We start from the raw sequence: 13,544 nt of genomic DNA, 5'->3' as shown, positions 1-13,544 counted from the left end.
GATTGTCATGACAGACTGAACTGGACTCCACCATGGCTGCTCTCTGGGATCTATTTTTAATCAAATGAGCACAGCTGTGTGCAAAAATGCTAATCGTATTTTTGTCCAGGTTTGAGAGAATTCCCGGACTCCCGCCAGCCGCCCGGTCGTCATGGTGACGTTTAGAGAGCTGATGGGAGTAAAAAAAAAAAAAAATGGATTGAGTAGGAAGCTCCAGCACCTTGGGAATGCCACTTGCAAACCCTTACCAAATCTCTCTCGCTTTCCACCACCCGCCGACTTGGATGGAAACCACCTCTGATGTGCACAGCGGCGGGGATCGGCCTTTTCCCGAAAACCCTCGCCCACCCACCCGTTTCCCATACCCTCGTCATATTACGCTGCGGTGGAGCCAGTCTATGCGAGGCCCCCGTCACGCGCTCGTTTATTGGCGTCATCGCATCGCAGCGGGTTGTGTGGCAGCCCATCCCCGCCGCCGCCCGCCGACTCTCGCCATGGCGGGGGGAGCAGATGGTAAAGCCCTGAGGTATTGATGAAGACTAATGGCAGCCATGCTGGGGGAGCTAGTCGAGCTCCCGCTGCTTGGGTTGAAAAAAAAAAAAAAAAAAAAAAAAAAAATCACTTGTTGGGCTAAACCTGCTGAAATATTTGACCGCTCAACCGGGTTAGAGTTAAGATGCGTGGAAATCAAAATACTCCCATAGATGGACTGTGTTTTGTTGGAGTGTAGCTAAAGTGAGTGAGGCTCACAAAAGGATTGCTATAGTGGTTTTTGTTTTCGTTAGACGGGTAAGCTCCACTCCGGCGTCATCCTTTCGCTTTGAGACCCTCAATTCCCTCCACATCCGTTCTTAATTGTCGTGGGCATTGTAGTGAGCACAAATCTGTTCAGTCTTCTGTCAGTCTTACTGCCGGAGGGATTTGGCTAAACATTGTCGGATCTTTTGTTCCCAGCTTTTGGGACAAGACTTGTTGTTTTTTTTTTTTTTTTTTTTTTTTTTCGAAATGATGCCTGATCTGACACAATGAAATAAACACAACGCACTTGACAGTCAGTCTTGCTCACGTCACCAGAAAAAGAAAAAGTGGCTTGATGTTGCTAGGAAACAGGTTCTCATGTTGTTTTGAGTCAAAGGTATTTTTCTGAATTCATTCCCAATGTTTCAATTACATTCCCCCCCCCCCTCCCGTCTGGGCTGGCGCGGGGATGGGAGGCAAACATGAAGACGGCTTATTGAAAAAGTGGAGGTGACAAGCGGCCGCTCGTTTTCAAACTTCAACATACTGTGGCAGCACGTACACAGCAATTACTCGTGCGCGCATCACTGACTGCGGCGGCATGAAAGACCATGTGATGGCTTCCGATCAAACACCATGCTTTTTTTTTTTGGGGTTACAGAAATCCGATTGTCACACGCTTGTCACTCGCGTCGTATCAGCTCTGCGGCTCTTATCGCCGCCCGAGGATGCGCGTGACATGCACTAACACCCTACCCCCACTGATTTCTACGCTCACATGCTCTAATTACATAATTGATTAGGCAAGAAGGAGTCACCGATGGAAAGCGCTCACCTAGAAGATAGAATCTTGTCTTTTCCTTCAGTGGCACGAGCCAAAAAGAAAACGGAACCAGAATTATTCTCATGTTTTTGTCACTGAGGCCTCCATATTTAGCCTACAGAGTTAAAAGACGGCGTATAGTGACAGTCACTAGTTTGATTTAGTGTTGATTAGGGGTAGACCGATTATCGGCCGGGCTAATTATCGGCGTCGATATTCTGCGTTTTGACGAATATCGGCACCAGCCTTTTTAAAACATCTGATGGCCGATAATAAATTTAAAACTGTGTTGGAATCAAAACTAAGATATGTGAAAGTTTAATTTTCTGTCATTTTGAAATTTTGGAGAACTTCATTTAGTCGAAAACTATATGGAGCTATTTTTTTTATCACTTTTTAAGACATGCTGACGACCCAGGGTGCTCCCTGAATTTTTTTGTTAGAATTCGGTACCAAAGATGTATATTGTCAAAATTTTTTAGTAATAATACCTCAAAAAAAATCTACATTATACAAATCTGAAAAAAATTGTAATAAACTTGTGCTGAAAGATGTTTCAACAAAGTTAACAATTTTTTAAAAAGTTTTTTTTTAGATTTTGATGCCAATATTTTAATTTTTACGAGAAAAAAAAATTAATATCGGCTCCAAATATCGGTTATCGGTCGCCTTCACCACTAATAATCGGTATCGGCCCTGAAAAAAAACATATCGGTCTATCTCTAGTGTAGATCCAAGCAAAATTGTAGAAGAATTCAGTGGACACCTGCTAGTGCCACCAGGGCACAGTTCCGCTAAACTAATGAGGACTGACTTAGCATTGAATCTTAAACTTCTTTAGTGGGCCGCTTATTCCCCTCGATGGAGGTCCGCGCTCCCAGTGTGCTGGTCCTCTGTGCAGGCACTGATTAAAAAGCAGTGACACGGAGCTGGCAAACCTGCTAATGAGATCCCGGCAAAGAAGAAATGCAAAGTGCCAAGTCCACCGCTGCTGGCTGGAACCTGATTGTCGCATCCCAACGTAATTAGTGCACACGCGCACAACACTACATTTCTCAAATAGAAATGATCGACCTGGCCAGCCTCCATTGTCAATTAAAGCCATAGTGCAGGTGTGTGTACGGTGATGTGAATGGCGAACAAAGATCAACAGCCTGCCTCTAATGATGAGCTCTCAGCGTACGTGCACGGTGGCGGCTCAGCGGGGAGGCTTTAACACCAGGGAGCCCGCATGGGAAATGAGGAATGACATGCACGGTACTGACAGTTCAGACAACTATTTAAAGGAAGGAGACAAAAAAAAAAAAAAAAAAAAAAAGAGGATCCTGCCGGAGCCGATTGGAATATGCATTTATTAAAATATTTAATCAGAGCGATACGCGAGGAGATAAACAGGTTCAGCGCGCCACCCGAGGTCGTCCTCTGTGTTAAAAATAAACACGGGCGTCATTACAAGGGAAGTTCACGTCGAGGCAGCAAAGCCTGGGTTTAGGTTGCTATGGTAACCCCAGGTCCATACTATTAGTTGTTGTTTTTTTGCTTCAGATGAGGTTTCAAAACAAGACTGAGCTGGTGGTAGGGAGAAGGCGTGGGGATCTTAAGGGGGGGGGGGGGCGGGGGGATTTCACCTGTGTCGCTTGATTTGTTGCTACGAGACAAGCACACGGCAAACTTGCATGGAATCAAAAAGGGAAGACAAAGATAAACAAGAGCATTTAGCCACATGTGTGGGATTAACAAAACGCAGCACCACAACAGCGCTAACAGTACATATTCACGCATTTACACGTACACACAATACTTGACATATTCAGATTTATTCCTGCAATTCCTTCAATAGTGGCTGATTGTGTTTGTTTACTCAACTGCAGAGATTACGAGGCGACTATTAGGCGTAAGGACAACTGTTTTGTACAAATGTACAAGGACAATTGTTTTCTTTTATCTCATAATAATATTATAGTTATTCTGATACTGTACTTTTATACACTGACTGATACAGTAACCTGTTGGAGAAAAGAGGCTTTTATTTAAGGTGCAACATTTTTTAGTATTTATTCAAATGGTCCAACACACCTGGTGATCAATTGGGGTAAGGCATCCATTGGCATGGAAGTCCCTAACTTTGGGGTGCGGTATTTCTTCAAGTGGCCCAATAAGCTCGGTGATCGATTAGGGTAAGGCGTTCATAGGAGTTGAGGTCCTTAAATTTGAGGTGTGGCATTTATTTCTTCAACTGGCCTGACTCCCCAGTAAGTAATTGCGGTAAGGCACCCACTTTAGCAGAAGTCCCTGTAATTGAGGTTTGGCATCTATTTCATCAAGCGGTGTGACACAGCTGGTGCTCAAATGGGGTAAGGCATCCATTAGAGCATTAGTCTTAATGTTTGTGGCGAGGCGTTTATTTTTTTAAAGTGGCCCGACACATCCAGTGATTAATTAGGGCTGAGGCGTCCATTGAAGCGGGAAAAAAGAGGGTGTGGCATCTACGGTATTTATTCAAGTGGCATGGCTTTGAAATGCAGATAAGGTGTCCATTTGAGTAGACGTCACCATAGTTACAGTGCAGCATCCGTTCATTCAAGAGGCTTGGCACAGATTAAAATATTGATAAGAACGACAAGAAAATAGAGATAATAACGCATACATACGATTGTATATTACCGTTTCATCATGACATTTTTTTTTTTTCTCCATCTGATCCTGAGGCTTGTTGTGACAAATTCAAGTTTGACAGCAACACAGCGAGTCAATGCTAACGAACACCATAATGTGTTTATGGTGGCCAGACACAATTTAGAAACGCAGTGCACAATTTGAAAGCCACACACTGATGTGCAACACATACACACACGTTGATGCAAAGAATACATTTAGAAACAGCAGTGGGCTCGCCGTACGTACGAACCACATGGCGCTAAGTGATATACAGTACAGGAAGGCATTTGTGAGGCTATTGGAGCCTGACATTGTAATAGTATGTTTGATGAGTCCAATTCTTCGGAATGAACACCAGCTGTGTTTAGAACAAGCCGGGTGGTTATGAAGGTGACGCTGGCTGACTGAAAACAAATCGGAGAAAGATTGTTTATGAATGTGTGTCCAATATGTACATAAAAGTCAGTAGCACAAAACACCAAAGCAGCTGAAATAAATTGTCCTTTTTTTGTGCTTATGAGTGAAATGTTTAACTTTGTCATTAGGGATGTAACGATTCACTCAACCCGTGATTCGATTCGATTTTCAGTTACCGATTTTCGATTCGATTTTTTAGATGCGCTTTATGCGCTAGTGCGGCGCTGCAGCCATCCACAAACGCAATACGCAATGTTTGGTGCAAGCGCATAATTTGATCTACACATTCAAAATCTGGTATGCATCTGGAATGGGAAAAAATTCAAAGACATTTAATCAAACCGATTAATCGAATAGTCTAATCGATTAAACGATTAATCGTTACATCCCTATTACTGTACTGTCAGACTTAATATTAATTTAATGTATATACAATAATTTTATTTTGAGCTATTTTTATGTAATATAAAATGTATAATGCATCAACAAAACCGAGCAGTTTGGGAGTTGAATTTCCTCATGAGGGATCGAATGTATTGAAAATGTAATTATAAATGTTTTGTCTTACGTGACAACTTAATGGTTTCTTCAGTCTGTTCTTCTTCCTTGAGGTCATAGTTGTTGCGTTTGTGTGCATCCACTCTTGACTCACCTTCGGGATAAGGGCTCTGGGGAGTGGCCGAGAGGGCTGCCGGCAGCGGGCGGCGACTCCCTGCGGGTCCTCAACGACTGGCTCCTTTGCACCTGCCGCAAGACGCTACTCTTCAGGTCCAGCAGTGTCGTCATGGCGCTACACTGTCGGCCCCCAAAAGACAAGGAGAGTGACAAAGGATTTAGGGGGGTTGTGTCAGTTTTTTTTTTTTTTTAATAGCTCCTCTAACTTGGCAATGATTCATTCTTGAGCAATGAGAACCTTGCGATTCCAGAGTTGAGCAAAGAACTAAGAGTTTTTTTTTTTTTTTTTTTTATATATATATATATGGAACATTTGTGTCATAAAGTAACATTTGGAGTGCAAGTTCACACATCCAATGCAGCCACACACGATTAATGTGTGACAAAGTAAGCGCAATAGTGACAATTGCTTTCAACACAAAGGGCCATGGGCATTGACGGCTCTGTTGCGGGTCCACTTCAAGTGCTTCAGTGCCAAACACAGCAACAGGGCGGGAACAAGCCGGCCTCTGTATGTCTCGTTAGTCAGTTATCATCGCCATGGCAACCTCCAACTGCAGTTGAATCCCTCCCCTCTTTGCCAGATCCGATGCCAGTCTGAGGTGTTGGCCAAGCACTCGATTGACATTTATGCTCATTTAGGTTATTGTTGAAAGAAATCATCTGCACCTTGAAATTCATTTCTCGGGGACACCTGGAGGAGGTACAAGTTTGAAAAATGTTACGACAATCAGGAATGGGGAGTTGACTACATTTCCTTGATCAATTAGGTTGCTCACGCACGTCCCTAATGGAAATTTTCTTGTTTGATATTTTCAGTTCGACTTTTTTTGATAAAAATCTTCTACATAAGATTGAAACTTAATGCTTCACTTTTCATATGATTTGTTTTTGGGTTTTTTTGTTCCAAAATCCAACGACATCACTTACACTGTGCGAATTAAAGCACTTGTTAGGATCCAGGCGCGACAGGTAGCTGACACGTCCTTGACTTTCGCAAAATTTATAAGCACGCAAGTGACAGCTACAATATTTTGGTGGAACAGCAACTACCCAAATGTTCGGTGTGTGTCGGTGCAGTAAGACTAACTCTGAGTCACTTGGTACAGGGCACGCACTTCATTTGTTAACTTTGACTTTCTGTCACAGGTGACTTTCTTGTACAGTGAGTTTGAATTCAAATGGGACAATTTATGGCAATGTGACTTTTTAATTGCTTGTATACAAACAGTTGAGTCTCCGGAGTGCCTGCCCACCTATCAAGCGGGAAAGTAAACAACCAAGAAAATCATTTGGAGCTGCCAATTTCAGAAAACGTGCCCGTGAGCGAGCCTGTGCCACATGCACAAACTGGCGAGTGTAATTCCGGTCGGTGCCTTGGGGATGAAGTAGTGCCTCCGCGTGTGAAATGACAATCTTTGCTTTTGATTTATTTTCTTGATCATTTCGACCAAAGGAGACATCATACAGGTGACTTATAAATACTTCTAAAATCGCACAAGGTCTGACCTTCTTTATTTAGTCCAGCACAATCTTGCAATATTGTCCAAACAGTATAAACGTGACGCATTCAAATCGGTTACATACTGCAGAATATTTATACAAAAGCAGACATTTTTGCCAGTCACTTGGCACGTCCTTCGCTTTCATTTCCACTTCAAGGTTGTCTTTCAAGACTAACAGAGTTATGTAACCTTCATAACATGACAGCCCTCTGCAGAGAAGATTCAAATAAAGTCCGATGGATTTAATGAAGCCGAGCGGCGCAAGACGGCGACCGCGGGGCGGGTTTTCCTTGCAATATCACCAACAAATGATATTTCATAAATCAGCTCCCGTTGTCCCAAGTCAACCCCACCCTACCCCCCCCCCCCCCACACCCACCCCCATTTACTCAAAGTGATAATGTATAATCCCAGGGCCACTTTACAGGATTATCTAATCATATCCTCATTTTATTAGCATTTGATCATTTTAATCTTGACAGAAGGTTGAGTTTCTATAAATACCTGCAGCGTATATCCCAATTTTGCTTACAGAGCACATTACTTAGCTGATACCTTATCAGATTTACTGTAACTGCCGGGAACATTTGCATCATTGTTTCATTCATTCATCAGAAGTCCCATTAATAATAACCTACTGTAAATGTCACCTGAGAATGCTTCGGCTGGTCAGCCCTCTAGACGGCCACCATTCATTTTTCAGACATATCAAAGCTTTACATCATATGCATGCGAGTGGCACAATTCAGATTTTTTTTTTTTTGCTTTCAAGCGATGAGAAGAGGGGGTAAAAAAAAAACGGTTATCCGTCCATGTGAGTGCTGCAACGTAAAGGCTAAAATTAAAAATGCATCGGTGTCGATACACATCAGTCTAAGCAAGTGATGCAAATGAACTAAAAATAAACACCAATTGTAAAGCTAAACAGGAGTAAATAGGATGTAAATGTGCGACTTTAGGAGTGGTGATCATCAAATAAGACAAATCTTTTCAATGGAAGCCATTGGCGTATCCTTCAGGGGAAGACTCAAACTTGGACAGAAAAATGAATCAAATCGCAACGCAGTAGAACACAATTTTCAAATGGTACAATTTGGGGGGAAAAAAATAATAATAAAAAAGTTTTACTTAATTATTTATAATAGTGTCTAGAGTAGATTCAGTGCTTAAAGCGGAAGTCAATGCAAACATATTTTTTTCAAGAATATGTTTTATGCACGCCCACTAGTTGAAACAGGGCATTCTGATAAATATTGCGTTTGTGGAATAAGTGTTAATCCACTCGTTTTTAGCAATCTCTGGGGGCGGCCATTTTGTCTTCTGTCGACTGAAAATGACTTCACAACTGCTCACAACGACCAATCACGGCTCAGATTCAGAGAACAGGTCAGCTGTGATTGGTCGTTGTAAGCAGTTGTGATGTCATTTTCAGTCGACAGAAGACAAAATGGCCGCCCCCAGAGATGGCTAAAAGCAAGTGCATTTTCCTACTTAACTTATACTCCACAAACGCTAAATTAATCAGAATGCCGTGTTTCAACGTATTATATTTATGTATAATGAATGTATAAGAGGACTTCGCAAAAAAAAAAAAAATAAAATAAGCGCATAGTAAATCGCAATGACAATATTGAATAAGTGTCACTTGCAGGCACTTAGACATTCAGGGGGAAAAAAAAAAAAAAGGGATAATAGGCAGTCGATGGGAATTGGGCACTAGGACCTGCGGTGTAAATGCAGTCCAAGAGCATTTTTAGTACACCCGAATGTCTCGCAAAAGCCCTTTGTGTGAGCCAGCAAATAGTGAGAGGTGAGGAAGCTCACAAAAGGACGGCTGACAAGATGCACAAGAGAGCCCGAGTGATTGATGGAGACGCCGTTCCACACAGTCAGCCCGACTCGGTCGAACACTCTTTTAAAAAGTTGACAGGCCACGTCTGGGAAGCTTGGTGAGGCAGAGGGGCCTCGGGCGGGAGCACTTCAAGCAGAACAATGGCGAGGGCTATTAGGCATGTGTAATGAAGGACAATTAGCGGAATGGGAGTCTGAGTGGACGCCGTTTTGAATTAATATCATTAACCGGATCGCTTTTGTCTGAATCGGATTAAAAGGAAGTCATTCACAAATTCAAAAGTCACAACACTTGCAGAGAGACAGAGACGAATGCAATTTACATTCGTAACGGCCAGAGGTGACGGACTCGAGTCACGTGAGTTGAATCGAGTCGGAGACGAGTCGCCAATTTTAGCACAGAATTTTTTTGGGGGTTGGTTTATTTATGTTTTGTATTGATCTCATTACATTCGGCAGGTGTACCACAATACTCTGCACACCGATCGCTAGCGCAACAATCGAATGAATCAGACGACTCCCCGTCTCGGGCAAAGTCGGACGTGAGGAAGCGCAAATTGCATCGGCGGCCGAAGCCTTATCGATCCGCGGAGTTGACATCTGGCAACCCTCACGGAGCATCCACTCCATTAGTCTCAAGTGTCTCGTCTTCTCTGCCATATATCATGAATGGGTCATTTCAAATGTATCCCGCTGAGAGAAAGTGTCGGAAAATTCCTACGGTTCTATGAAAAGCCCATTATAGGAAATGCGGATTAAATGGGGGGAAAAAAAACCGACCCACGCTAAGAATAAGCAGAGTGGTCAGCACTCATTATCAACATCCAAGACATAGCTGATAATCGTCCACACTTGAGTTCATCAAAGAGATTGTTTATTTTTCTAGGCACGTGTTCCCGTTTTGGTTATCAACAGAGTCCAATTGTCATTTAACGCGCCTAAGTGTGAAAAGCAGTAAACAAGCAAAACGTGGCTTACTGGCTTTCACAATCGAGCGGTCGAGTTCTTTATGTTTGTTTGCTTCTTCCACTACATTCGACTACGTGGATCATTATCGGAGCAGACCGCACACAATATGACCAAAACTGTTAAATCCCTGACTTTCTATCTTCATGCTTCATGTCTCTCACAGATTAAAAAAAAAAATCTTTAAATATTATATATAAATTCCCATGTGTGTACCAGGCCTTAGTAAATCAAGCCTCAGGTGTCTTCTATGCACCAGCTGCAATTACCGGAAACGTAATTTAACTCCACGCCCGCCCCTTATAATCCTCATAAACATCACAATTTTTCCTAATAATCAAGTAATGTCATTTTCAGACAATAACGCCTGTCGTCTCCTCTTGAATAAAATTGATCACCGGCCGACCAGTAGGTACAGACGTCATCGTTTGTTGTTAGAGCACAAAGCAGTTCAAATCTTCCGGGTGGGACCTCGCACTGTTCAGTTGCCCGCCTAAAACTAACCCCCCCCCCCCCACCGTTACATATTTTTTATTAGTGTTCAGTGTTCGCCGAACATTGCTGCACGAGAGTATCTCGTTTTTTTTTAATCATGCATGTCACAAACAAGTATTTATTTTACTGGTATGCCCACACCAATAATTTCAACATCATTTCCAAACGTGAGTCCAGTCTGTGAGTAATGTGGCATTCCAAGTATCCATTTGCTACCACTCCATGTGAAAAATGATTCGATGTTTTTAATGCTCGGCTGCCCCTACGTCGCGATTGGCAACTCACTTGACGGCATCTCCGAGAGACCTCCCGAAGCGTATCGTTGAAAGTGAAAATGTTTCCTTCGCCGCGCTGAGGGCGGGGTGGGTGGGGGGTGGGGGGGATTGGGGTCACATGCTCCCCGCGGGAAGCGGCCCGTCATTTGCAGCGCGGCCCGTGTTGACGGGCAACAGCGACAAGCGGCTGCCTCCCAGGTGAGCGCATTTCAATTACAGCCGTGGACCTCTCCCAACAGGATTTCACTCCGTGGTGACAAAACGGGCCTCACTGCTAGCGATCGGGAAATGGGGCGGGGTGGGGTGGGGGATCGTGGGGGGCATGTTTAAGCAGCTGCCTGGGAAAAGTAGTCAAGGCCAAGAAAATGCCTCTCTCCCAGACACCGGTGCCGACGGCATGCCAGGGAAACGTTAGCTCGCCAGCGTCTCGTCCGTGCGAGCCAATGAGCCCCGGCAGCCAAAGGCGCCTTGCTGAGTGTCTCTATGGTAACGGCGGAGGGAAGGGAGCTAGTACATAAAGGTAAATGGAATTTCACCAAAGGCCGGCAGAGAAGCCTTGATGTCCTAATGGGCTCGCACTACCGCAGCTAAACGTACACACTGTTGGACACGTGGCTGCCCTCTTGAGGGCTTGGAAGATGAAGGCGATACAAGAAGAGGGATCCACTGAGGCTACTTTTTATGCCTGGATCCTTTCAAGCAGACGCTAAACACCTTTGAAGGAGCCCTCAATAGTGAAGTGGTTCAAATTAGATAAAGTCTCGCAATCTTCCTGCGATTGACTGGTGACCACTTCGGGGGGGGGGTCCGGTCCCTGGCATGACCACTTTATTAGCTTCATTGGGGGCTTACGCTGCGTGATGATGTCATACGAACTGAGGTCGCTATTGCCCTTTTTTTAGATTATCTAGCAGGGTGACAGACCTTCATAAGCATCAATCCCGAGGCCTCTTGAGGTTTCTACATTTGCAAAAAAAAAAAAAAAAAAATGGACCTCTGCTGAATCCTCCTTTCATGCAGAGAGACAATGAACCATCAATTCAATTTGGAGAACTTGAAGTGACAAGTGGATCAAAGTGACAGCTTGTGCCTGTAGATAACAGGGTTCATCCGCAAATCGTATTTTGAAATTTCAACCACCGCACACGATTAATCGGAATGCCATGTTTAGACTAGTGGGGAAGCATAGAACACATTAAGAAAATTTGGGACTTGACTTCCCCTTTAAGATCTGAGAGGGAGAAGAAAAGAGAAATCCAGTCAGTCACTCTATTCCCAAAAGCTCCTGGTGGCTGCTGTCAAAGCACCTGAAAGCCGATTTGGCCCGGCCATTGATCCGGCGCGGAAAATCCAGTGGAATTGAGAGCTTTTACATGCCGTGGCTGCACCTTTGCCGAGCAGGCAGACACCGTACGGCTTGTGCGACGACAACAAGGCCTCAGTTCACTTCACACACTCACTCACTCACTCACTCACTCCAAACACTTTAGAAATAACTCAGCCTTTACAGTAGAAGAAAAGGAGACAAAGGCGCTCATCGATGCTGCAATGAAAGGCGTATGAGCAATACTGTTATGGTGCCTACTTGAGTGCCAACGAGAACAAAACACGAGCCACCACTATAAATAACACTGATGCACAATATGATAAAAAGGTCGAGGGTGATTAATTCACAACTAATTGCTGCGTGGAGATGAGTCTAAAGCGGAGTCAGCCGGCTTCTGAAGGAAAGAGGACAAAGTTACACATAGGAGGATATTTTTAGGTATGGAGATTTCCGACGTTTGCACATATGTTGCTCTGTGTTGCAAACCGTTGCTTCCTCTCACCCTGGGGCTCTCTGTTAGCCCACCAGCGCATCTGACATTGTCTGATTTCAACCTGTATTCTGTAATTACCACACTTCAGAAGACATTGTTGCAGTTTTTGTGTCTGAAAAACTGCTACTCTGACCTCGCTTGACTAAATAATAACACGTCTCCCATGGCAACTTATATTACCTGCACCTGTATCTAATTTCTAAAAATATAACTGGAATAAGAGTTTACGTTTCCCAAACCTGAATACATGAAGAATGTCATACATGCAGAGAAAGCTTGTGCTCCTGATTTGATAAAAAAAGAAAAGAAAAAAAGCATTATTTTTAATTTCATGGCTGTTTCTCCACCATCACCTCGTCTCAGACTGTATTAAATAATATAAATGTAACTTTTTGGTCATTTTGGCAAGATTAACATGTGGGGAAAAAAAGTGATATCTTCCCAGTAGTAAGGCTTGAACTTTCTATTGTCAAACATATGCATTCATGTTACCATATTTGAACTTTAGCCCCCTTTTAATATGTGAATGTTAATTTTAATAGCTCAACAGGTGTCAACCGGCAAAACTCGCAAATGATAGCAATGTGAGTCCGAATAACAAAATAACATATATAAACAAATATTTTGACATAAAATGCTAACTGAAGCAGTCGTTATTGCTAATTAAACGACGAGACGTCCAGCTCAGCTTACCTGTGTGTCTCCTCCGGGCAGTTGTCCGCTCTCAAATGTTTTGTCGCCGCAGCTCAGAGTTGCTCTGCGCGGAACCACGACTCGGCTCAGGCGTGTGATCAACTTGCCAGTGAAGATATGGATGTTTTTCTTGTGACAGGCGACGGAGAAAAGCTCATTTTTAGACCTTCGAGACGCTTTGGCAAGCTCACGTTTTCCCCAGATGAGCGACCAAATATGGGCAAAGGAAGTGTGGTGATAAGTTCAAGTCCCTCAACGAGTGTGGGAGAAATCACCATTCTAATCCATCGGTAAAATAAGATTTATGAAATTACAGTAGCCTTGTTAGGACGTCTTGACGACACAAAGTTATTGACAAATAAGTTTTATTTAAGTTTCTATAAGATTTGAGTGATGTTTTAATCCACAAATTCAAATATTGTAATTTTGTTTTTGGCCTTATTTACTAAAAGTTTTTCTGCTTGTTAGGGTTCCTGCTAATTGATTTATTTTGCTCAACCTATCAGAAGACATGTGTTTTCTCTGCTTGTGCAGGCATGATGGGCAAAAAAAAACAAAATAAAATAAAATAAATGAAAATAATCACCGAAAGGATAACAACAACAACAACAACTTGATTCCAAAATAC

The 13,544-nt window shown here is 43.2% G+C and overlaps 1 protein-coding gene across 1 annotated transcript in view; it reads right to left on the bottom strand.

Annotated features, from left to right (window-relative positions):
* The window catches only part of baiap3 (BAI1 associated protein 3), a 32,304-nt gene extending 19,243 nt beyond the window's left edge, over nt 1–13,061 (bottom strand). Inside the window, exons 1-2 of the mRNA XM_086054996.1 lie at nt 12,917–13,061; nt 5,289–5,431 (exon numbers count right to left, since the gene is read on the bottom strand). Coding sequence (XP_085911122.1) covers nt 5,289–5,422 — 134 coding nt within the window. The 5' untranslated portion in view covers nt 5,423–5,431; nt 12,917–13,061. The remainder of the gene's footprint in view (nt 1–5,288; nt 5,432–12,916) is intronic.
* Between the last annotated feature and the right edge of the window lie 483 nt (nt 13,062–13,544).

Source organism: Filicampus tigris, chromosome 16 (genome assembly GCF_054856515.1).
Source record: "Filicampus tigris isolate MCC_2025a chromosome 16, RoL_Ftig_1.0, whole genome shotgun sequence".
NCBI classification, from domain to species: domain Eukaryota; kingdom Metazoa; phylum Chordata; class Actinopteri; order Syngnathiformes; family Syngnathidae; genus Filicampus; species Filicampus tigris.
The sequence above is the reverse complement of the archived record's forward strand: the minus strand, read 5'-3'. Positions and strand labels throughout refer to the sequence as shown.